Raw genomic sequence first — 23,120 nt, forward strand, 5'->3', positions numbered from 1 at the left:
CGGGGCCGAGCCGAGGGGGGCGGGGCCAGCGCCCGGTGCTCGTCCCGCAGCACCGGCCGCCGCTCGGAGCCGGCCCGGCGGGACCCGGCCCGGCCATGCTGGCCGCCCCATGGCCCCTGCGGAGCTGGACGCGCTGGCCGTGCGGGAGCAGCTCTTCCACGAGAGGGTCCGCGAGTGGATCGTGAGTGCCGGGGTCCCGGGGCGGCGGGCGCGGGAAAGGCGCCGGTGTGGCGGAGAGCCGTGGGTCGGGGCTGGGAGGCCGCAGTCCCCCGGGAGGGCCCATTTCCCCGGCGGGAGCTCTGGGGCCCGGCCGCCGCTGCGCCCCACGCCCGGCCCTTATCGGTGCCAGAGCCGCGGCGGGGCTGCCGTGCGCCCCGCAGATAGCGGGGTACCGGGGCTGGGCCGACCCCCGGGCGCGACCCGTCTGCCGGGGCCGGCCCCGCTGCTGCCCAGCTCCCGCGCTATCCCGGCCGCCCCCCGCCGTGCCGAGGTCCCGCCTTCCCCGACGCGGAGCCCCCGGTGAGCGGGAGCACCGGCGGTGCCGGGTGCTGGGGCGCGGCGTGTCGGAGCTGGGCCAGACCCGCGCCAGGCTCCTGGCTCTGTCCCTGCCCCCAGGGCGCTCGGTGTCAGCGGGAAGGGGTCCTGCAGAGACACCCCCCCCCACAAAAACCGTGGGCACCACGGAGGGAGGCACCCGGGTCTGCTCCTCTGGCCCCGCCCGGCCGGCCAGGGCACCCGCAGCCACGGGCTCGGGGATGGGGGCGACCCGAGTGTCGTGGTGTCTCCCACGGGCCCTGCGAGATGCTGCGTGCAGGGCAGCCGAGCGGGCTGCGACCAGCAGCGCCGGGGTGGCCCTGCCGTGGCCCTGCGGGGAGGAGCTGGTGGCCAGAGCCTGGCACCTCTGCTATGGAGCTCCCCAGACCCCCGCCCCGACCTGTGCCAGGGAGCTGCATCTTGCACAGGAGCTCCTGGCTCAGCACGGCCAACCTGGAGCTCGCTCGGCCTGGCTTTGAGTGCGGGAGGTGTTGGGGGTCCCATGGCCAGGCAGAGCTTTGGGCTGCCGGTGTATGGTCTGTGGCAGGAGGGAACCTGCGGCCTGAGACCCTTTCCTGGGCAAAGCAGGAATGGGAGGATCTGCTGGGCAGTGCCAGCTCCTGGTGGGAGCTGGGCCGGGTCCCAGTGCTCTCTGCCACCCCTCCCAGCAGACCCCAAGCACCCCCTGCCAGCTGAATCCCCCAGGCCAGGCAGGAGGGAGGTGCCGCAGCTGCCAAGGTGGCGAGTTCGGGCGACCTTTTCCCGTCCTGCCGCGTACCCAGCAGGATGAAAGGTCGCTGTGTTCCTCGAACGTCGCCGCCTGCTCCAGCTGGACCTCGGCGTGCCGGCAGGGGTGGGAGGGACGCGGCACCCGGCCTTGGCGCCCGGCTCAAGGCTGTTCCCATTGCTCTGCCGGGTGCCGGTGCCAGCAGGGTGAGGGATGCATGGTCGGGCAGTGCTGGTGTGGGACGGGTGTCCCGCAGGGTCCGGGCCACCCCTTTCCCTGCGGACCCCAGCTGCTAGGTGGGCTCTCCCTGTGGTGTCAGCCCCTCTGAGCTCCCCTGGCCCCCCAGGTGCTGTGTCAGCTTGCGAGCACCCATGGGTGAGCCCTGGGTGCAGCCCCCATGCATGGGCAGGGCCGAGCACAAGCGTGTGGGGTGTAACCAGGGCCAGGAGCGGAAAAACAAATAGGGTGGAGCTGACAGGCCATGGGGCTGGCGGCATCACCTGGGGTGGGAGCTCTGCCCTCCAGGCCTGCCTGTGCTGCCCACATTCCTCTGCCTGCAGATCTGCACCCTGGTCTTCGCCAGCCTCTACATCCTTTGCCACTTTATCATAACCCACTTCAAGAAGCACACGGACTTCACGGCAGGTAGGATGGCAGGAGCTGCCGGAGCCAGGCAGCCACATTCAGCCTTCCTGGGGCTTGTTCCTCCATCACTTTCTGTCTCCCCCCGGGAGCCTCGGACCTGCCGCAGCCTGGGTTGCTGTGGCATCGGTCCCTGCGGGGCACGTCCCCAGCTGCCACGGGACAGGAGCAGAACCCGAATCCCCTGGGAGTGTTTCCGCAGCATTTGGAGTGGGGGGACATTTGGGAGCGGGCAGGGAGCGATGCTTAGGGCTGCCCTGCCTCCCCCAGCCCCATTGGTTTGGGTTTCCCCCCCCACAGTTCATGATGATGAGGATGCTGCTGTCAACAGAATTGCGTAAGTTCCTGCCCGCCATGCTCCCTGCCTGCGGGATGCTCGGCCACTTCCTCTCCCAGGCCCCTCTGGCCTGCGGGGGCCAGTGACCCTGGGGGCTGTGGCCGGGCTGTGACACCCGTGGGGGGGCCCAGACCCAGTGCCGGAGCCAACGCTCATTGCTCCCACAGGCTGGGGCTGTGCACCTTCACCCTGGCCGTGGCGCTGGGCGCCGTGCTCCTGCTGCCCTTCTCCATCATCAGCAACGAGGTGCTGCTCTCCTTCCCCCAGAACTACTACATCCAGTGGCTGAATGGGTCCCTCGTCCACGGTGGGTGCGTGGGGCAGCCCCAGGGTGCCCTGATGGGGTGTGGGTCGGGATTGTCCCCCCGGGAGCTCACCCCACACCATCCCCCATCCAGGCCTCTGGAACTTGGTTTTCCTCTTCTCCAATCTGTCCCTCGTCTTCCTCATGCCCTTTGCCTACTTCTTCACCGAATCGGAGGGCTTCGCAGGATCCAAGAAGGTAGGTGGCCCTATGGGTGTGTCCCCCCACCCCGTCCCCCCCCATCCCCGGTTCCTCGCTAACCCTGCTCCCACAGGGCATCATGGCCAGGGTGTACGAGACGTCGGTGGTGCTGCTGCTGCTGACGCTGCTGGTGCTGGGCATGGTCTGGGTGGCCTCCGCCATCGTCGGCAACAATGCTGCCAGCCGCCAGTCGCTCTACGGTGGGTGCTGCCAGGGCACACTGGGGCTCTGCCGGCTCTGGCGGGGCAGGATCAGGCCGTGTGCTGAAGAGGAGGAGGGATGCCCAGTGCCGCTGCCCTGACCCTGCTGTCTCCACAGACCTCTGGGAGTACTACCTGCCCTACCTCTACTCCTGCATCTCGCTCTTCGGCGTGCTGCTTCTGCTGTGTGAGTTGTGGGACATTCCCCCAAGGTGCCCTGGTGACCCATCCTGCGCCGGGTGCTGGTCCCCCGGGGTGCCTGGCTGGGAGAAGGGGCTGCTCCCTGCAAACAGTGCCGGGGTCCGGAGGGGTCATGGTGCAGGGCTGAGTCCCCAGTCCCCACCCAGGACCCTTCTTGGGACATGGGGAGGGGTAGAATGCTGGGGCACCCCCACTCAGCCTCTCCTCCTGCTGCAGTGTGCACCCCCTTCGGCCTCTCCACCATGTTTACCGTCACGGGGAAGCTGCTGGTGAAACCCCGGGTAAGGTGTCCCCCCACTGGCCCTGCTGCCCCAGCCTGGGGGCTTGCTGTCCCTGGGGCTTCCTGGTTTCCCATCCTGGGCACTGGGTGCCATTCATAGCTCCCCGCCAGCTGCTCACAGGCTCCTCACCCATTCCCAGCTCCTGGAAGACCTGGACGAGCAGTTGAGCTGCACAAGGCTCGAGGAAGCTGCCGTGTCCCGCAGGATCTCCTCTGGTGGGTGCCCAGCACGGCTGCTGGCCAGGAGCAGGAGGCTTGGGGCAGCCCGGGGGCCCCTCTGCCCCACCCCATGGGAGCCCTCAGCCGCCACAAGCCCCTCGGCATCTCCTCCCTGGCAGGCAAAGCTTCCTGCTGGCTGAGCTTGAACGTGGAGCTGCTGCGGGAGCAGTTTTTCGCCATCCGGAGCAAGAGGCGGAAGCTGGGTAAGGAGCCTGGCGGGGGGCAAGCCCAGGACACCTGGGTTCTCTCCAGCTTGGCACTGGGAGCACTGGTTCCCTGGCAGCCTATGCCCCATGGAGGGAGGGTGGTATGAAATGGGGTGGGGGCTGTAACCCCCTGTCCTGGCACCTCAAGGCCCCCCTCAATCTCCTGCCCTGGGTGGGGGGGCTCGTGCTTCCCTCTAAACCTGGCACATCCCCCCTCCGCAGAGCTGCGGCACCGAGCGTCGCCCTGGCAGAGGAACCTGGGCTACCCCCTGGCCATGCTGGGCCTCCTGGCGCTGACGGTGAGTGTCCCTGGGCTCCCGGGGGAGCTGGCGCTCGTCCCCGTCATCCCCCAGCCGCCCTCACTCCCTCCCTGCTCCTCCCAGGGCATCTCCGTGCTCATTGTCTGCTTCCACGTCCTGGAGCTGCTGCTGGACGACGCCGCGATGCCACGGGGCATCCAGGTATGCAGGGGTGGGGACAGGGGACAGCGAGGAGGAGTCGTGTCCCACGCTGGCCTGGGGACCGCTCCTCCACAACGTGCCTCCTCCTCTCCCTGCAGGACGCGTGCCTGGGCCAGGTCTCCTTCTCCATCTTCGGTTCCTTCGGAGCTGCCCTGCAGGTCATCCTCATCTTGTATCCTTCAGGCGGGCACTCGTGTCCCCAGCACTGTCCCTGGGGCCATCCCACCCCATGTTCTTCCTTAACGCCCCTCGCAGCTACCTGATGGTCTCCTCAGTTGTGGGCTTCTACAGCTCCCCCTTCTTCACCCGGCTGCTCCCCGAGCGGCAGGACACCCCGCTCACCAAGGTGGGAGCACTGGGCTGGGGGTCTCCCAGGCCCCTCTCGAGGTGCAGGACCCCCAGTCCCCACAGCGCGCGGTTGTGCGTGGTGCTGTGCGGCATCCCCACGCAAGGGCACCATGTCTCCCCCCGCCGCCGCCAGCACAGCCCTGGGCGTGGGCAGGGTCCCGGTGGGGCTCTGGCACTGGGGAGCCCCTTCCCCAGCTCGGGGCAGGGCTGGGCCCCACGGCAGCACTGCCCCCCAAAACACTCCTCCTTCCCCCCACAGATCATCGGGAACTGTGTCTCTTTGCTGGTGCTCAGCTCGGCCCTGCCCGTCTTCTCCAGGACGCTGGGTGAGCCCCCGGAGGGACCCGGGTGACCCCGGAACTGGGATGTCCCCAGGACTGGGATGCCCTGACCAACCTCTCCCCCCCAGGGATCACCCGTTTCGACCTCCTGGGGGATTTTGGCCGCTACAACTGGCTGGGGAACTTCTACATCGTCTTCCTCTACAACATGGGCTTCGCGGGGCTCACCACCCTCTGCCTGGTGAAGAAGGTCTCCTGGGCCGTCCAGGCCGAGCTCATCCGTGCCTTCGGTGAGGGGACGTGGGGACACGGGGACAGGCTCAGGGCTGTGTGTGTCCCCCCCCCCGGCTCTCACACTCTCCCTCTGCCCAGGTCTGCACAAGCTGCCGCTGCCCGTGACGCGCTCCCGGCCCCACAGCAAGCCCTGCTAGGGCTGGGGGACAGGGACGTGCCCCCCAGCACAGCGGTGGCCCCCAGGACAGCCCCCAGCCACAGAGCCAGCCCTGACGGCGCCTGGTACCTCAAGGATGTTGGAGCCCCCCAGGGAGAGCTGAGACCCGTGAGGGGGGCCTGGCGCCCTCCCCCTAGGTCTGTCTCAGCCTGTTGCGCTACTGAGCCTTGGCCTTGAGCCGCGTCCCTGTCACAGCCCCCCCAGGGGCACGGGGTCCCCCAGGGGCTGCGCTGGCTGCGGCCCCCACTACCCCCCTTGCATACCTCATGTAAGAGCAGCCGGGCCCCCCTCCCACCCCCGGTGCTGCCCCAGCTGCTCCCTGGGGTGCGGTTGGGTTTTAAATGTCCCCCCACCCTGACACTACAGTGGGGGCTCCGTGGCCCCCCCTTAGTAACTCCACACCCCATCCCCATGTCACCCCAGGGCTGCTGGGGGGCACTGGTTGCCCCTTGCCCCGAGGCCTTTGGGGTCCCCGAGGGAGGGGCAGGGCTGGAGGGGCCCGAGGCACCAGGGACAAGCCCCCTCCCTGGCAGCTTGGTGTGATGAGTCTTTTGGGTCTCTGTTACCACGGAACTTGTTTGGAGCAATAAACAGTCTCTTTTTATTTTTTTAATATAAAATACCTTAAATCGGGGGGGGGGGTGTGTTTATTCCCCCCTGAGGGCAGGGACATGTGCGGGGGGCTGGGGGGGCTCGGTACAGTGGGGCAGGGCCGGGACCTTGCCTGTGGGGGTCCTGGTCCTGTCCCACCTCCCTCCCCTCTCCCTGGAAACCATAATTAACCCTCTTCCTGGCTGAGGCTAACGAGCCTTTTCCAGGAAGGGCCCAAGGTGAGAGCAGCTGCCCAGGGCTCATGGACCCCGGGGGTGTCGGGGGGCACCGGGCAGCTTCGGGGTGCGGGGGGGGGGGCTGAGCTGCCCCCAGTGAGGGGTACAAGGGGGGGATCCTGCCCCTGCGCTCCTGAGGAGGGGGGGGTCGTGCGGCCGGAGCGGAAACTGCCCCGGGAACCGGCCCCCCGCCCATCCTGCCCCGGCTGGGGCTGAGCCAGGCTGCCCCCCCCCATGGCGGGGGTGGGGGGCCCGGGCCCCCCCCTCGCCCCCCCCCGGCCGGGGCCGAGCAGGAAGCGCAGGAAGCCTGGTTTATATTGCAGGAAATGAGGCCATCGGTGCCCGCGATTTCCCTGCGACCTGCTCCCCTCCCAGTCACCCCGGGCTGGCACCGGGGCTGCGGGGGGGGGGCCCGCAGGGGTCCCCCCCGATCCGCTCCCAACCCTCCATCGCCCTGCTGCTGCCTTCTGCCCTCGCCGGGGCCCTCGGCACCCTTGGGTGCTTCGGCGGGAGCTCCGGGGGTGCTGGGGGGCGGGGCACGCCCGCAGCCCCGGGGTGAGCCCGGCCGGTCCCAGGGGTGCCCTGTTCCCATGGGTGGCCCTGTCTCCGGGGGAGCCCGGTCCCAGCCCCCGCGGTGCCCCGGTCCCTGGGGGAGCCCTGTCCCGAGGGTGCTCCGGTGCCGGGGCGCGGGGGGGAGGCCGTCCGGGGCCGGGCAGCGCGGCGGGGCCCCGGCGGGGGCGGCCCCGGGGGATGTGGCCGCCGCTGCCGCCGCTCCCGGGGGCCGGGTCCGAGGCGGGGCTGCCCAGTGCCGGAGCCGAGCGGCCGCAGGTGGGGGCAGCCCGGCCGGGGCGGCTGCGGGCAGCGCACGGTCCCGACCGGCTGCCGGTACCGGGGGCTGGGCCAGGAGCGGGTACCGGTACCGGGGGTCGGACCGAACAGGGGGGGCCGTGGCAGTGCCAGGAAGGGGGTCCCGGGAGCGGGGCTGTGCCAAGGGACGGAGCAGGTGCCGGTACCGGCGGTGGAGCGTTAGGATAACGGGTGTCCCCGGGGCTAGGGGCAGCGGTGGGAGAAGCGGGGCCGGGGCCGGCGCCAGGAGAGGGGGAGGTCCCCGGTCCCGAGAGCCGGTGACAGGAGAGGGCAGAGGTCCCGGGATCAGGAGCGCGGCGTTAGGACCGGGATAAGGGGGGTCCCGACACCGGAGCGCGGTGCCGGGAGCGAGGAGAGGATCCGGTACCGGAGCGCAGGGTGCAGACGGGGAGGGGGGGCGGGATCGGGGCGCGGGGTCAGGTCCCGGGCAGGTGCCGGGGCAGCGCCAGGAGCCGGGTGTCCGGTCCGAGTCCCGGGGCAGCGCCCGGAGCGAAGTGCCGGTGGCCGGTGCCGGGACGCAGCAGTAGGAGGGTTTTCCCCAGGCTCGGGCTGGGTTAGGGGTTCCCGGCGCCGGGGTGCAGCGCCAGGCGAGGGGGTGCCGAGCCCGTGGGCGCGGAGCCGGCGGCGGGGGGGCCGTCCCGGTGCCCGGGCGCCGCGCTCCGAGTGGGTGGCGGCACCGGCGGGGGGGTGGGTGGGTGGGGGGTGTCAGTCGTCCCGGGCGGCCGCGGATCCCGCAGCGGCGACGGGGCCGTGGGTGTGAGAAGGAAACGGCGCCGACCCGCCCCTGGCACCGCGACCCTCTAAAAGCCCCGGGGCCGTCGCACCGGGACCATGCCCGCCCCGGCCGCCCGTGCCCCCGGCGACTGAGCGGAGGCAGCGGGGCCCGGCGGCCGGGATGCCCCGGCGGAGCCCGCTCGCCCTCGGCCTGCTCGGCCTCGCCGCCTGCCTGCTGGCCGCGCCGGTGCTGGGCTGCGGCCCGGGCCGGGGCCCGGTGGGGCGGCGGCGGCTGGGGCGGCGGCAGCTCTCGCCGCTGCTCTACAAGCAGTTCGTGCCCAACGTGCCCGAGCAGACGCTGGGGGCGAGCGGGAAGGCGGAGGGCAAAGTGCTGCGGGGCTCGGAGCGCTTCAGGGACCTGGTGCCCAACTACAACCCCGACATCATCTTCAAGGACGAGGAGAACACGGGGGCGGACCGGCTCATGACCGAGGTGGGGGCTGCGCCCGGCCCGGCCCGGCCTCGCTCCCGGGGGCGGCGGGGGGCGGGGGGCGGGGGGGCGCGCACCGGCCCTTCCTGGGGGGCGCCGGCCCTTCCCGGGGAGCACGGACTGTCCCGGGATGTATGGACCCCTCCCGGTGCCCACGGACCCCCCCGGTGCTCACGGACCCCCCCCTCGGGGCGCACGAATCCTCCCTGGGCGCACGGATCCCCGCCCCCCGGGGCACAGGGGCCCGCGTCGGTGCTCACGGACCCTCCTGGGGCGCACGGACCTCACCCCGGGGTGCACGGACCCCCCCTCCGGGGCGCACGGACCCTCCCGGTGCTCACGGGCCGTCCCGGGGTGCACCGTGCCTCGCCCCGGTCCCCGTCGCCGTTCCCCGGCTCTTGGCGGCGGCACGGCAGCACCGGAGCCCCGGGACAGGGCAGTCGCACCGCGCCAGGCAGTAAGGACCCGCCGTCGAGGATTAACGGGGTGGGGGCGGTCGGCGGTACCGGCGGCTCCGCTCCCCCAGGACCCCGGCCCCGGGGCGGTGCCGACGGGGCGGGTCAACGGGGAGGGGGCGGCTCCGGTACCCGTCTCCCCGGGGGGGATCCGGGGCGGCGGGAGCCCGGGAAGCGGCGCGCCCCGCCGGGATGCTCCCGGTTGCCATGGCGAGGGGCGGCTCCGCGGTAGCCATGGCGACGGGGGATGCTGCGAGTGGTCCAGGCGGCGCCGGCGGCTCCCGCGGGCCGGGGCGGCGGGGGTGGCGGGGCCGGGGCGGCGGGGCCCGGCGGGGCCGCGGGCTCGGAGCCGGCCCGGGGTGCGGGCGGCTGAAAGGGCCCTTTGTGGCCGTGCCGGCATTCCCGGGGCCTGAGGTCAGCGCCGGGCTGGAAGGCGCCTATTGTCGCCGGGCCGGGCCGGGCCGGGCCGGGCGCATTCCTGCCCCCCCGCCGCTGCCGCCCCCCCGTCCGGGCCGCCCCGGGCCCGCGCCCCGCGCTCCCGCCCCCGCGGCCCCGCTCTCCCGGGAACGGCTTTGTTGCACTGGGCACCGGGGGGCACCGGGGTGCGGGGGGACACCACGACCTCACTGGCCACTGAGTGGGACCCGGGAGGGGGGCCCGACGTTGGTGCTGCCGCTGCTGAGGGGGGCTGGGACCTCGGAGCCCCGGATCCCCCTACCATCGCCCTCGGCTCTGGGTACCAGAGCCCCGGACCCCTCCGGATCCCCCGTGCCCCCCCAGCCACCTCTCCCCACCCTGCCCAGCCGGCGTGGAGCCCCCCACGGTGCCACTCTGGGACTCGGGTCTGGTTCAGGGTCAGCTGCACCCCCGGCCCTGCCCCACAACCCCCCCGCCGGGTTAATCAGTCACGGCCGTGGCCGCGGGGAAGGTGACACTGTCCCGGTCCCCGTCCCCGTCTCCTGCCCGTTCTGCCCGGCTGCCCGTGCTGGGGAGCGGCTCCGGCACAGGGCCCCGGGGCATGTTAAAGTTCAACCTGTGCTCAGCTGAGGAGATAGCTTGGCTGTTCCCCTCTCTTTGTCCGTGGGGGCACCCCATCTGCCCCACCCCAGCAACCCCTTTGGGCTCCCTCCAAGCCCTGTGCAGACCCGGTGTCTGTCCATCTGTCTGCATGCAAAACCCCCTGGGGAGGGGACCGGGTGCTGCAGCAGAGCTGGGGGTGATGCCGGTGCTCGTGTTCCCCCCACCCAGCGCTGCAAGGAGCGGGTGAACTCACTGGCCATCGCGGTGATGAACATGTGGCCGGGGGTGAAGCTGCGGGTGACGGAGGGCTGGGACGAGGACGGGCACCACCTCCCCGACTCGCTGCACTACGAGGGCCGGGCGCTGGACATCACCACCTCTGACCGTGACCGCCACAAGTACGGCATGCTGGCGCGCCTGGCTGTGGAGGCCGGTTTCGACTGGGTCTACTATGAGTCCAAGGCACATGTCCACGTCTCCGTCAAAGCAGGTACCCCACGGCGGGGGGGCTGCTGCCGGGGCAGGGGGCTGCTGTCCCCATAAGCATCCCAGCCTGTGACCCCCACATCCCCCTCTGCTCCTCCTTGGCATCCCAGGTCCCCATGGGATGCAGCCCTGCTCTGGCCAGTGTCCAGCCCCAGTGGGTTCAGCCCGTGTCTGGCCCCAGCCCAGCTCCCCCCAGCCTTTCTGGCCACCAGATTGGCAAAAAACATACTTCCCCCCCAAAAATTTTGCCTGGCCGGAGCCACCCTTGTGGTTCAGCTCCCGGCACGGGGCCTGCTGAGGGTTTTTAAGCCAGACCAGACAGCCGCAGCCCAGGCTGCAGCGCCCAGCCCCGCGGCTGCTCCGGCCAACAGCCCCTGTCCGGCCCAGAAGTGACAATCGACAGAAAGTGAAAGTGGCTGTAAATGTCACCGTCCCCAGCTCCGAACAAAGGGCATCAGTGCCGTGTGGACAAAGGGGCCCTGCAGTGCCCGGCTTCCCCGGGAACCGTGCGCAGGAACCGGGGGGGGGCCTTTGGAAAATACCCGCTTTGTTCCAGGGGTGGTGGTTTAGGGGCCCCAGTGGGGGGGCAGCTCCTCTTGGGGCTGTTTCCCCTCTGGAGGTGGTGACCGGTGGAGGTGTCTGGCAGGGATGGGGGACCCACGGCTTCCTCCATCCACCCAGATAACTCGCTGGCTGTCCGCACCGGTGGCTGCTTCCCTGGCCATGCCACTGTGACCCTGCGGAGCGGCGAGCGCCGGGGCCTGGCCGACCTGCGCCGGGGCGACTGGGTGCTGGGTGCGGAGCCGGGTGGGCGCCTGGTGCCCACTGAGGTGTTGCTCTTCCTTGACCGTGACCTGGGCCAACGCGCCTCCTTCGTTGCCATCGAGACAGCCAGCCCGGCGCGCCGGCTGCTCCTCACCCCGTCCCACCTGGTCTTCGCAGCCCGCGGAGCAGCCAACAGCACGGCTGCCTTCTTGCCCGTCTTTGCCCGCCGTGTGCGGCCGGGCGACGCGGTGCTGGCCCATGGGGCTGGCGGGCAGGGGCTGCGCCCCGTGCGGGTGCTGCGGGTCTCACGGGAGGATGGTGTGGGGGTCTTCGCCCCCCTCACCTCCCATGGGACCCTGCTGGTCAACGGGGTGCTGGCATCCTGCTATGCTGTCCTGGAGAGTCACCGCTGGGCCCACCGCGCCTTTGCCCCCCTCCGCCTCTTCCACGGGCTCCTCTCGCTGCTGCCCACCCGCGCCGAGGTGGACAACGGGACGGTGCCGGAGACGGGCATGCACTGGTACTCCCGCCTGCTCTACCGGCTGGCTGGGGGAGTGCTGGGCCATGAGGTCCTGCAGGCGTAGGGGTCCCCCCAGCCTCCCGAGTCGCTGCACTGCACACCATGCCACACACACTGGAAGTGGGGGCCTCTGGCCCTGGGCCCCCCTTGGACTGCCGGGTGCTGGGGAGGAGGGAGAGGGGCACCCCCAGCCCCATGGGGAAGTTGGGGTGCCTCTCAGCTCAGTGCTGCCTGGGGTGTGTGGGGTGGTGGCGATGGGGTCCCTGGGTGGGGTGTTGTGGGTTGCCCATGGACCTGGGCTCAGCCCCCTCCCATGCCCCAGAGCCCCCCCTACAGCACTGCTGGGTGCCTGGCCAGTCCCCACGCTCTGGACCCCCGCACACTCCCCCTGTATTTATTGCTTTATTAACCGCTGTGTCTGGGGCCGGGGTTGCTGCCTGTCGAGCCAAGGCTGGGCACCACCGGCCCCTGCCCCAGGGCCAAATCCAGCCCAAGGGGGGGGATGCCAAATCAGCCCAACACCGAGCACCTGGCAGCAGTTCCCACCCGTCCCCCAGCTCTGGGGCTGTCCCTCTGTCACCCATGGTGTCCCCGTCCCCGTGCAGCTCAGTGCTGCAGGGCGGCTGGATGGGGTGTCTGCTGCAGGCACGGGCACCCTGCGCCGGGCCCGGCTCTAACCACGCTAACCGCTAACCCGCCCTGCTTGAGAGTTTTATTTTTCTATTTATAAATGGTAATATAAATGTCCCCCCCCCACACCCGCCCTGGCAGCGGGGCCCGCCCCACGCGGGCAGGGGACCAGCCTGCTTTTAACCACTTCTGTTAAAAAAAAAAAAAAGAAGGAAGTACTACTATTTAATTGTTTTGGATAAATAAAGAGACTCTATGGCCCTGGTGGAGCCCTAGCTGGAAGTGGGGGGCCGGGGAGAACTTGGGGTCCCTGGGGCTGGGGGGGGATGTCGGGAGGCAGGAGGTAGATGCGGGGGTCCCCGGGCGGGGGCGGGGGGAGGGATGGAGGGGGAACCCCTCCCCGCCCGCTCAGGTGTGCGGCCACCACGTGGCTCCGACCGTTCCCTCCGTTTTCATGAATGGAGCCCCGGCGGCCAGTGCGCATGCGCCGCCGCCCCGCCCCGCCCCCTCCTCCGCTGCGTGGCCAATGGGAGCGGGCAGGAGGTCTGTGTTGTGGTCACGTGGGACCGCCGGTGTAGTGGCGGCGGCACCGCCCCCCCCTCCCGCCGCGGCGGGCGGTTTATAGCGCTGTGTGCCGCGCCCGCCCGCCCCCCCACCCCCCCGCCCCCCGGGCCATGCCGCTGGTGCGCCACCGCAAAGTGCTCATCCTCGGGTACCGCGCCGTGGGTCAGTGCGGGCGGGGGGCTCGGGGGTGGGGGGGCGGCGTGGGAGGGGGCTCTGCCCTCTGCCCCAGGCCATTCTGGGTGCGGGGGGAGTGTCCCTGCCCGGGTGGTGCGTGGGAGGGAGTGGAGCTGCCCCACGGGGCACTGCCCGGGGTGCACTGGGGGGGTTGTGGCGGGCCCCTCGTGGGTGCCTCCCGCCGCCATGGGCTCAGAGCGCGGCGGGTCACCACCTCAGGTGGGGGCTGTGGGGCAGCGCTCAGCTTGGACACCCACCCCGGGGGTCCCCGTCACCCTGGGGCCGTGTCCCCTGGAACTCCCCAGGAGGGGGTGGCGAGCGCGAGGGTAGCGAGAGGCTTCCCTTCCCTCGGTCGGGCTCCTTTCCCTGCCCTGGGGTGATGCTGCGACCCCGGCCCCCAGCCCTGCACTTCCCCCACCCCAGGCAAAACCTCCTTGGCCCACCAGTTCGTGGAGGGGACGTTCATGGAGTGCTACGAGCCCACGGTGGAAAGCAGTAAGTTTGGGGGTGTGTGGGGGGGCTGCCTATGTGGGGTCCCCCTTCCTGCTGCTGCCATGGGGCCATGGGTGCTGAGAAGAGACGTGTCCCAACTTGTGGGCTGTGCCCCAAAGCCTTGTGCCAGGGGCTGAGGTACCCCCAGAGTGGGATGGAGTGGGGGTGGTCCCTGGGGGGGGGTGCACGGGGGTCCCAGGCAGCCCCATTAAGCTGGTGCCACCTCCACAGCCTACAACAAGATGGTGGTGGTGGGGAAGGATGAGTTCCAACTCCAGCTGGTGGATACAGCCGGTCAGGTAACGCTGGGGTGCAGGTCCTGGGGCAGGGGGGACCCGCGGGTGGGTGAGGGGCTGCTGTCCCCTGAGCCACCCCTGGCACCGTCCCTGCCCTCCCCCAGGACGAGTACACCATCCTACCCCACTCCTTCGTCATCGGCATCCACGGCTACGTCCTGGTGTACTCGGTGACATCCCTGCGGAGGTGAGGGACCCGGCTGCCCTCCCTGCTGGGCTGTCCCCATGCCCCTAGGGCTGGGATTGCCCCCCCTGGAGGGGGGGACCCTGGTGGGGGGCAGTGCCCAGAGCTCCCCTTCTCCCCACAGCTTCCAGGTGGTAAAGACCCTTCACAACAAGCTGTATGAGAGCCGGGGGAAGACGCGGTAGGTGCTGTCCCTCCCAGGGAGGGGGGTGCCCGGCGGGGGCCGGGCCCTCACCCTCCCCATGCCCACAGCATGCCCGTGGTGCTGGTGGGGAACAAGGCAGACCTGTCCCTGCAGAGGTAAGGAGGGGTCTGGGGGTCCTGTCCCCTCCTGTTATGTGTCTCCCCCCTCCCGGGGGATGTGGTGGCCCACCCTGCCCGTCTTTGCTGTGTCTCCAGCCGGGAGGTGAAGACAGATGAAGGGAAGAAGCTGGCGGAGTCGTGGGGGGCCATCTTCCTCGAGTCCTCGGCCAAGGAGAGCCAGGTGTGGGGCAGGGTGATGTACCCCACCCGGGAATGGGATCAGGGTCCCTGGGGTGCTGGGGCTGACATCTCCTTGTCCCCAGGTGACCCAGGGGATCTTCACAAAGATCATCGAGGAGATCGACCGGGTAGACAACTCCTATGGCAGATCGACTGGCTGCTGCCTGATGTGAGCCCTGCCTGGGGCAGACCCCCGGGATGGGGCAGACCTCTCACGGGACCTTCCCCCAGACCACGGTGGTGGCTTTGGGGGTGCGTCTGGGGCCACATGGTCCCACTGTCATACGGGACCCCTCACTTTGCACAGTCTGTGGGGCTCATGAGGGGCTGGGAGCGGGGTGGGGGTCCCGTCCCAGCCGGGGAGCACCCCCTTCTCATAGCTGCTGTCCCCCCACTTGCACAAGGGGCTGTTCCCCCTCCGGCTGTGGGGAGCCGGGGCTGAATGCGGGTGTTGTTCCGGACAGGGGGGCCGTGGTCTGGCTGTGCCGCGCTGGCAGCCACCGCTCGTGGGAGTCAGGGCCGCGGGACTGGAACAATTAAATGTTGTTTTGTCTGTGAACCCCCTTGGATCCCAGGCTGGGGGGGCCGCTCCTGCCCCGGGGTGGGGAGAGAGGTGAGGCAGCATGGGGGGATCCCCCAACACCCCAGTGTTGGGCTGTCCTCAACGCTGAATGCACTGTGGGGCTGAGCCCTGCCATGGGGCTGGGCACCCTGAGGGTGTCACTGGTACCCTGGGGGGTTCTGCAGCCCTGTCCCCCCAAAAAGCCACAGCCTGAGCTGGGTGAGCATGTGCATGGGGGGATCTGCAGTGCCAGGGTGTGCGGCCTTGCTGCGGTTCCCCATGTGGCTTATCTCCACCCAGCCAGGCTAATTACTGCTAATTACCCAATTATGCTGTTAGCGAGGAGCAGGGAGCTGCTAGGAGGGAAGTGGGGTGCGGGGGGGCTGTTAGTGCCCCCACAATCAGTGGTGGGATGGAGCAGGGAGGGAGTGCTGGGGCCGGGATGTTGCAGCCCGGGGATAGTGGGGGGCTATCCCCCCCACCCCCGACCTCTGTCCTCTGGCTGTGGGGGTTCGGGCTGCGGGGGGCGGTACTTTGCCCTGCTCGTACTTGCCCATGGTCCCCCCGGTGCTGTCCTGTCCCGAGAGGGGGTCGGGGACCCTTCCCCCGCCCCACCGGAGCGAGGTGGGGGGCGGGGGGGCCCGGAGCCACCGCCCTGCTCCGACCCCGCTCGGCGCACGGCTGCCCCCGCTGGCTGGGGGTCCGTGGGGCTGAGGGCTGCGGGGCGGGCGCGAGTGGGATGGGGGGCGTGCGCGGGGGTTCCCGTGGCTGCCCGGTACGGGGAGGCGCCACGGGCGGCCGGCGTTGCCCCACGCGGGGGGACAGGGCCGTGGCTCAGCAGCGGGTGCCGCAGGGCGCGTGTCCCGCGCGTTCGGGGCACAGCGCGGGAGCCGGGTCCGGGCACAGCGGCTGCCCCGGGGGCACCGGGACCGGGCGCGGGGCCCTCCCCACGGTCACCCGCGTCCGCGGCGGGGCCGCTCGGGTCCCCGGGAGGGGTGGGGTCGGGGGGGGCGGAGCTACCGCCGTTGCCCGGTGCCGCCCCGCCGTGCCCACGTGCGCGCCGCCCGCCCCGGCGCCGGCGGGGTTAAGCGTCGCGGAGGGATCCCTCCCGGCAGCGTGCGCTACGGCCCGCGCCGTCACACCCCCCGCCGGCCGCAGCGCCCGCCGCGCACCGTCTCCCTCCGCCCGAGCCCCCGCCGCCAAGTAGTGCGGGCGCGGCGCCCCCCGGCCGCGGCCCCCAGGGCGCAGCGCGGCGGCCCCGGCGGGGCGGGCGGGCGGGCGGGGCGGGGCGGGGGCGGGCGGCGGGACCTACTTTCCTCTGGAAATGGCCGCGCCGGGGAGCACCGTCCGCCCCGCGCCCCGAGGCCCGTCGGCGTAGGGCGGCCGCGGGGGTAAGAGCCGGGCGGGGGGTGGCCCCGCCGGGGCTCCCGCGCGTTCGGGCCCGGGCCCAGCGGCCCCGGAAGGGAGAAGGCCCCGCGTTCGTTTCCCCGGGCCGCGCCGCCTCCGCCGCGCCGGGCCGGGCCGCGCCGCCGCCGCCGCCTTCTCCCGGCCAGGCCTCCCCGGCGGCCGGGCCCGGAGCGCGGCCCCCCCCTCCCCAACCCCCCTCCCCGGCTCCCTTTGTGTCCGCCGCCGGTACCGGCGATGCCCGCTGCCGGGGGAGCCGGCGGGGCCCGGGCCGCCGCGCCGCCGCCTGAGCGCAGGTACGGCCGGGCCCGGCGCCCCGGGGCCCCGGTGCCGGTGCCCGGGTAGGCCGCGGCGGGCCGGGGCATGGGCCCTGGCTGGCTCGGCCCCCACGGAGGGTCCGGTTGCTCCGGGGAGGGGGGGGAGAGCGCGGCCCGGGGGTACCGGGAAAGGGGGGGGGGGGCGCGTCCTCGCGCGGTGCCTCGGCTCCCCCCGCCCCGGAGCCCCGGGGGCGCGGGCCGGGCCCCTCCGCCGACCCCCCCGCCGCGTCTCCGGTGCGCGTCGGGGCCCTTCCGGGGGGGGGCGCAGCCGTCCCGGGGCGGCCCTGAATCCCCCTCGATTACCGGGGAACCGGAGAGGGTTTGTTGGGGTGGGGGGCGGCCCCCACCCCCCTACCTCCCCACCTCCCCCCCCTCCCGGGCCGGGACACGGACGTGCCCGGCCGGGGGCTCTCTCTGACCCCACCCCCGCGCTGGCTCGGGGGTCTGTCGGGGTTTTGGGGTGCCGGGGGCTGCCCCCCCCCCGGTGCCCCGTGTGTGGGGGTGGTGGGGCGTCGGTGCGTGGAGCTGGAGGGGCGGGCGTTTCTCCCGCGCGAGGCTTGCGGTCGGGTTTGGGGTCTCCTTTGCACACCCCCTGCCACTGCTGCCTGGGCCCCCCCGGGTTTCTGGGGTGCATGTGAAATACAGATTGGAGGGAGGAAGGTGGGGCATGCCCCCCCCCCCCCCAACGTTGGTCGTGGTGTTTGTGGGTGAACCCCCCACCACACTCATTCTCCCCCTCCCACCTCCCGTGCTGCGGGGTGTCGGTGCTGGCTTTGGGGAAACTGAGGCAGCGTCTGGGTGCCAAAGGGGGGCTCCCTGGCACCCTGCTTTATTGCTGCACCCCAAATCCCGCCTGGCCCCCTGGTGTGTGTCACTGGGGGGTCCTGGCTTTGCTGTGGGCCTTGTGGGGGCTTCGCCCCTGTGGAGCTGGTACTGCTGCTGCTGGGAAGGTCTGGGTGGCTCCTCGGGGGTCCTGGGCCACCTGGTCCCTCGCCCCCAGCCCCTGTGTGGCCTTGCTAGTGGGGAGTGGGCTGCCCAGGGGTGTTGCTGTACTGTCCTAACCCTGCCTTGGGGGGCAACCCGGGGGTCCAGCGGGTGATGATGGGGAGTGGGGAGTATCTGTCCCTACCCGGGGTCTTGTGGACCCCAGGGAACCAGGACCTCCCACCCGCTCGTGGCACATGTGGGAAGGGACACTTCTGCCAGGCTGAGACCCCACAAACTGGTCTCGGGGAGTGGCCGGAGGGGGCTGCCCTGTCTCTTGGGTGGGGGGGTTGCGGTGGGGGGGGCTGGAGAAGGGCCCCTTCATCTATATGCTGATGGATCTCGCCCCCTCGCAGCTGCGGGCCTCCCCCGAGGGACGCCGGAGGCAGGATGGACGAACAGAAGCCGCCCAGCGAGGAGAGGGACGCGGACGCGCCTGGTGAGTGTGGGGCAGGGTGCTGGGGGGGGGCTGGCGCTGTTGTCCCCCCCGGGGTTGGATGCTCACATTGCCCCCCATGGTGACGGCTGCTCTCCTGGCAGCCGATGGGGCTGTGGCCTCGGAGGAGATGGGCAGCGCGGAGGGGGACCCCCTGAAACCCCCTGAAGGAGCCTCCGCGGGGCCGGAGCTGGAGAGCATGGACACGAAGGGACCTCCCCAGGGCGGCAGGTGAGGGGGGAGGGGTTTGGGGGGTGGCGTGGAGCTGGTTGGGGGGGGTCCTGAGTGTCCCTGACACCCCCTGTCCCCCTGCCCCAGCACACTGGCCCGCCGCTGTGCCCTCTGTAACTGTGGGGACTGGAGCCCGCACGGGCAGCGGGAGCTGCAGCGCTTCGAGCCGGCGCCCGACTGGCCTGAGCGGCTGGCGGGGCACGAGCCCCCCGAGGGTCCTGGCCAGCCCCCCCCGGAGCTGGAGCCGGTGGGTGATGACCTGGCACAGATTGGTTTCTCCGAGCGGGTGACTCCGGTGCAGCTCTTTGAGCCGACGGGTGAGTGCAGTCGCGGCCCTGGGATCCCCGTCCCACTGCCCCAGGCCTCCTACCCGGCCTGGGAACGTCCCCGTCCCTGACGCCCCCTCCCCACAGGGCACTGCTGGGTCCACCGCTGGTGCGCAGCCTGGTCCGCTGGTGTGGGGCAGGAGGCGGCGGGGCCGGCCGGCGTGGACAGAGCTGTTTTCTCAGGGATCTCACAGGTGAGTGGGTCCCAGGGAGGGCGGGGGGTGGCGGGGGGCTCGGTCCCGGCCCCGTCCACTGTCTCTCTGACCCCGCCGGGCTCATCTGCTTTCAGAAATGTGAACACTGTCGGCGGATGGGGGCCACCATCCCGTGCCGCGCGGCCGGCTGCCCCCACCTCTACCACTTCCCCTGTGCCGCTGCCAGCGGCTGCTTCCAGTCCATGAAGACCCTCCGGCTCTTCTGTCCCCAGCACGTGGCCGAGGCCGTGCAGATGGGTGCGTGCAGGCTGGGGCTGCAGCCCTGGGTGCTGGGTCCTCTCCTGCCCTGGAGGGGGGTCCCAGGGGGGCAGAGCCTGGGGAGGGGGTGGTCTTGATAGCCCACTTCTCTCCCCCCATCCAGAAGACGCCCGGTGCTCGGTGTGCGACGGGCCGGGCGACCTGCGGGACCTGGTTTTCTGCACGAGCTGCGGGCAGCACTACCACGGGGCCTGCCTGGACATCGCCCTGACGCCCCGCAAGCGCTCGGGCTGGCAGTGCCCCGAGTGCAAAGTGTGCCAAACCTGCAGGTGAGCCCGCGTCCCCATGGCGGGGGGGAAACAACGAGGGGTGCGCAGGAGGGGGACGCAGCTCTCACGCCCCCCCCCCAAACTTGCACCCCGCAGGCAGCCTGGCGAGGACTCCATGATGCTGGTCTGCGAGGCTTGCGACAAGGGCTACCACACCTTCTGCATGGAGCCGGCCATCGAGGGCCTCCCCACCGACTCCTGGAAGTGCAAGGTGCGTCCTGCTCTCGCCAAGGGGGTACGGGGTGCCTGGTCTGCCCCCCTGCCCACCCCTGATGTGCCTCCGCCGCCCCTCCAGAGCTGCCGGGTCTGCTCGGACTGTGGCCGGCGCCCGGCAGGGCTCGACCCCGGCTGCCAGTGGTACCGGAGCTACTCGGTGTGCGAGGGCTGCCAGCGGCGCCGCGCCACGGAAGATGCCAGCGGGGCACCGGCACACGCGCCCCAGCCGGACCCCCCTGCCCAGATGTGAGTGGGGATGGGGGGACTGGATGGGGGGGGTGTTGCTCTGGGTGCCCCCTTTACAGGTGGGAGGATGGGTCCTGTGGCCCCAGGGAGGGGGTGGCCTGAGCCCTGCTCCCCTCACCTGGTCCCCCCATCCAGGCTGGCATCCCCTGACCGCAGCGAGCCACCGGACGTGCCTGAGCTGGAGCCTGTGGGGTGCAACGAGAAGCCACAGCGGGGGGGGGACCCTGAGGAGGCACCCCCAGGCGATGGCGGGTCTCCTCCCGACAAGCCGACCCCTGTGGAGGTGCCGCCCAGTGAGGTGCCCCCTGATGAGCTGCCCCTCAACAAATCACCTCTCAATGAGTTGCCCCCCGTTCTCGTGCAGCCCCCCGAGGAGCCCCCCGTTCTCGTGCAGCCCCCCGAGGAGCCCCCCGTTCTCGTGCAGCCCCCCGAGGAGCCCCCCGTTCTCATGCAGCCCCCCGAGGAGCCCCCTGTTCTCGTGCAGCTCCCCGAAGAGCCCCCTGTTCTCGTGCAGCTCCCCGAAGAGCCCCCCGTTCTCGTGCAGCCCCCGGACGAGCCCCCCGTTCTTGTGCAGCCTCCTGAGGAGCCCCCTCCTCTCATGCTGCCACCTGATGAGCCACCCCCTGACGAGCTGCCCCTTGAGAGACCCCCACTTGATGAGCTGCCCCTTGAGAGACCCCCACTTGATGAGCTGCCCCTTGAGAGACCCCCCCTTGGCGAACTGCCCCTTGACAGATCCCCCGTCGAGGGGCTGCCCCCCAGTGAACCATCCCTTGATGAGTTGCCCCCCAATGAGCCACCCCTTGATGAGCTGCCCCATGATATACCTCCCCTTGAGGAGCTGCCCCCCAACAAACCACTGCTCGAAAAGTTGCCCCCTGATGAGCTGCCCCATCACAAATCACCCCCCGAAGAGCCTCCCCCAGAAGATCTGCCCCCCGAAGAGCCTCCCCCAGAAGATCTGCCCCCCGAAGAGCCTCCCCCCGAAGATCTGCCCCCCGAAGAGCCACCCCCTGACGAGCTGCCCCCTGAAGAGCCGCTCCCCCCCAGTGAGCTGCTACCCGAGGAGGAACCCAAGCCACCAGGTAAATGGGGATGTCCCCTTTCCGCTCCCATGGGTGCAGGGGTCCCACGCCTGGGTGTTCTCCCAGCACTGCTCTTGTGTGACCCTCAATCTGTTGACCCTGATTTCATGCTTCGATGCCCCGTTTTGGGGGTATGTGAGGAGCTGGGGGGGGTCTCAGGTGATGCTTGTTGCCTCTCAGCCCCACGCTGGGTGGCACGGGGGTGAAGGGGCCCCCGTGCCCCCCCTCACCCACTGCCCCATCCTGCAGGTCTCCTCCCTGAGGTGGCTGTGGCAGAGGAAGCGCCAGCCCTGGCCCCAGAGGTGCCCCCCGAAGAGGAGATGGAGCTGGAGCCGGAGCCCTTGCTGCCCCCTGAGATGGCACCCCCACCCCCAGCTCCCCCAGGTGGGTCTGGGGGTGCACCGGGGTCAGGTGGGGGTGTTTTTTGCTGGGGGCTGCAGTCTCACTGTTCTCTCCACCCCCCCGCCCAGATCTCTGTGCCGTTTCGCCCGCCCGCCCCCCAGACCCTTCGCCGAACACCAAGGAGGATGAGGTGCCTGAACCACCCACCCCAGCCCTGCCCGATCCCCCCGGCAGCCCCGGCACAGCCATGGACACCGAGCCCCCTGGCTCCCCACCACCCCCACTGGGCTCTCCTGCCTGCACCCTGGCCCTCGCCGAGCCCCCTGAGGATGAGGAGATGGAGACAGCTGGTGCTGAGGGGGAGTCACCAACCAGCCCCCCCAGGGACGGCCCCCATGCCAGCCCTGCACCAGAGCTGGGGCCTTTCCCAGGCCTGACTGAGGAGGAGGAAGAGGAGGAGGAAGAGGCGCCAAGGCTGGAACGGGAGGGCACCAGTGGGAGCTCCCCGCCACTGAGTGAGGAGGATGCGCTGGAGGAAGGCCGGGCTGGGGGGGACCCTGAAGCCAAGGGGTCCCCCTTGCTCCTGGAGCCGGAGGAGCTGGGCCCTGAGACCCCCATGGAGGTGTGCGCCGCCGGGGAGAAGCTGCTGGGGCGCGGAGATGAGGGGGCCCCCGAGCCCCCTGCCCTGCGCCCCCGGCCCGACATCCTCAACGAGATCTCCAACCTGAGCCAGGGGGACACGAGCAGCAGCTTCCCTGGCTCGGAGCCGCTGCTGGGCTCCCCGGACCCCGAGGGCGGGGGCTCGCTGTCCCTTGAGCTGGGGCCGGCCTCGGCCGACGCCAGCCTGCAGAAGGAGGACGCCGGATCGCTGCCGCTGGGCGCCGAGACCGACGACTCGCTGCTCTTTGAGCCGGCCGCCAAAGGAGACGGGGACAAGAGCCGGCGGCGCAGCTCGCCGGGGCGCTCCCGCGTCAAACAGGTATTGGGGGTGCCCTGCCAGCCCCAATCTCGGGGGGAACCACCACCCTCGCTGCCCCACCAGGGCCGCGCCCCCCTCCCCGGGCTGCCCCTGCAGCGAGTAGGCGAGGGCCGAGCGTGCAGTGGGGGTGGGATGGGGGCCGTGCCCCTCCGCCGCCCCTGTCCCGGCTGGGATGCGTGGCCAGGGTCCAGCTGGGCCCCCCGGGTTGCTGTAACCGCCCTCTCCCCTTGGCCTTAGGGTCGCAGCAGCAGCTTCCCCGGGCGGAGGCGCCCTCGAGGTGGGTCCCACGGGGGCCGTGGCCGTGGCCGTGCACGCCTGAAGTCGACCACCTCGTCTGTTGACACCCTAGCAGTAAGGCTGGGCTGGGGCAGAGGTGGGGGGCTGTGGGGGAGGGTTCCCAAGCTGTTAGGTGGCAGTGCTGAGAGCTGAGCGTCTTCCCCGTTCCCTTCCCCACCATCCCGGTCCATCAGAAGGGCTTGGGAGCCCTTGGGGTCATGTGGGGGTGGGCAGGGGTCTTGGGGGGGGAGGTGACTGCCTGGTGCTGTGCTGTGGGTCTGGGTTTCACCCCACAGGTATAGGGCAGGTATGGAGCTGCCCCCTGGGGAGGGGCTGTCTTGCAGGTGGGCAGGGGATCTGCTCCCCCGACATGTTCCTGTGTCCCCCAGTTTGGCACCAGATTGTGGCTGATGCCTCCCCCAAACTGCAGGGGGAGTGGGGGTCCCTGGTGCTGAGTCCCCCTCTCTGTCCCCAGCTCGCTGACGTGGAGAGCTCACCCAGCAAGGAGGAGGATGAGGACGATGACGACACGATGCAGAACACGGTCGTCCTCTTCTCCAACACCGACAAGTTTGTGCTCATGCAGGTAACCAGGGCGCTGTGGGACGGACAGAT

General features: G+C 71.1%; 4 protein-coding genes across 9 annotated transcripts in view; all 4 read left to right on the plus strand.

Moving 5' to 3' along the window:
- Positions 1-5,520, plus strand: LMBR1L (limb development membrane protein 1 like). Of its 3 annotated transcripts, XM_064474307.1 has the most exons (17): positions 11-181; positions 1,822-1,906; positions 2,204-2,240; positions 2,408-2,547; positions 2,639-2,742; positions 2,819-2,945; positions 3,064-3,132; positions 3,363-3,427; positions 3,567-3,642; positions 3,765-3,848; positions 4,074-4,150; positions 4,235-4,312; positions 4,411-4,484; positions 4,568-4,658; positions 4,920-4,986; positions 5,070-5,231; positions 5,314-5,520. In XM_064474307.1, exons 1-17 carry the CDS (start codon positions 110-112, stop codon positions 5,370-5,372), a joined length of 1,467 nt encoding a protein of 488 aa, XP_064330377.1. In that variant the 5' UTR covers positions 11-109; the 3' UTR covers positions 5,373-5,520. The 3 variants fall into 3 exon arrangements, with proteins under 3 accessions (XP_064330379.1, XP_064330377.1, XP_064330378.1); XM_064474309.1 differs by lacking the exon at positions 2,204-2,240 and having other exon boundaries at positions 1-181; XM_064474308.1 differs by lacking the exon at positions 4,568-4,658 and having other exon boundaries at positions 4,411-4,470.
- A 2,269-nt stretch (positions 5,521-7,789) lies between these two features.
- Positions 7,790-12,427, plus strand: DHH (desert hedgehog signaling molecule). Of its 2 annotated transcripts, none has more exons than XM_064474304.1 (3): positions 7,790-8,293; positions 9,994-10,255; positions 10,933-12,427. In XM_064474304.1, the coding sequence occupies exons 1-3, from the start codon at positions 7,982-7,984 to the stop codon at positions 11,598-11,600; spliced, it is 1,242 nt and encodes a 413-aa protein (XP_064330374.1). In that variant the 5' UTR covers positions 7,790-7,981; the 3' UTR covers positions 11,601-12,427. The 2 variants fall into 2 exon arrangements, with proteins under 2 accessions (XP_064330374.1, XP_064330373.1); XM_064474303.1 differs by lacking the exon at positions 7,790-8,293 and adding an exon at positions 8,370-8,747.
- Positions 12,428-12,790: 363 nt separating this feature from the next.
- On the plus strand, positions 12,791-14,918 carry RHEBL1 (RHEB like 1). Its single transcript, XM_064474305.1, has 8 exons — positions 12,791-12,892; positions 13,328-13,399; positions 13,628-13,695; positions 13,797-13,879; positions 14,001-14,057; positions 14,129-14,176; positions 14,276-14,360; positions 14,443-14,918. The coding sequence occupies exons 1-8, from the start codon at positions 12,841-12,843 to the stop codon at positions 14,530-14,532; spliced, it is 555 nt and encodes a 184-aa protein (XP_064330375.1). The 5' UTR covers positions 12,791-12,840; the 3' UTR covers positions 14,533-14,918.
- A 1,299-nt stretch (positions 14,919-16,217) lies between these two features.
- The window catches only part of KMT2D (lysine methyltransferase 2D), a 28,244-nt gene continuing 21,341 nt past the window's right edge, over positions 16,218-23,120 (plus strand). For 2 of the 3 annotated variants that reach the window (XM_064474498.1, XM_064474499.1), the window contains exons 1-14: positions 16,542-16,621; positions 17,983-18,065; positions 18,167-18,293; positions 18,381-18,610; positions 18,707-18,813; positions 18,909-19,071; positions 19,196-19,361; positions 19,458-19,572; positions 19,657-19,823; positions 19,959-20,908; positions 21,158-21,292; positions 21,379-22,229; positions 22,467-22,580; positions 22,981-23,091. In XM_064474498.1, coding sequence (XP_064330568.1) covers positions 16,563-16,621; positions 17,983-18,065; positions 18,167-18,293; positions 18,381-18,610; positions 18,707-18,813; positions 18,909-19,071; positions 19,196-19,361; positions 19,458-19,572; positions 19,657-19,823; positions 19,959-20,908; positions 21,158-21,292; positions 21,379-22,229; positions 22,467-22,580; positions 22,981-23,091 — 3,378 coding nt within the window. In that variant the 5' untranslated portion in view covers positions 16,542-16,562. Of the gene's footprint in view, positions 16,313-16,541; positions 16,622-17,982; positions 18,066-18,166; positions 18,294-18,380; positions 18,611-18,706; positions 18,814-18,908; positions 19,072-19,195; positions 19,362-19,457; positions 19,573-19,656; positions 19,824-19,958; positions 20,909-21,157; positions 21,293-21,378; positions 22,230-22,466; positions 22,581-22,980; positions 23,092-23,120 lie in introns of those variants that run through there. The other variant, XM_064474500.1, reaches the window with a different exon arrangement.

This window comes from Phalacrocorax carbo, chromosome 27 (genome assembly GCF_963921805.1).
Source record: "Phalacrocorax carbo chromosome 27, bPhaCar2.1, whole genome shotgun sequence".
In the NCBI taxonomy this organism is placed as follows: Eukaryota; Metazoa; Chordata; class Aves; order Suliformes; family Phalacrocoracidae; genus Phalacrocorax; species Phalacrocorax carbo.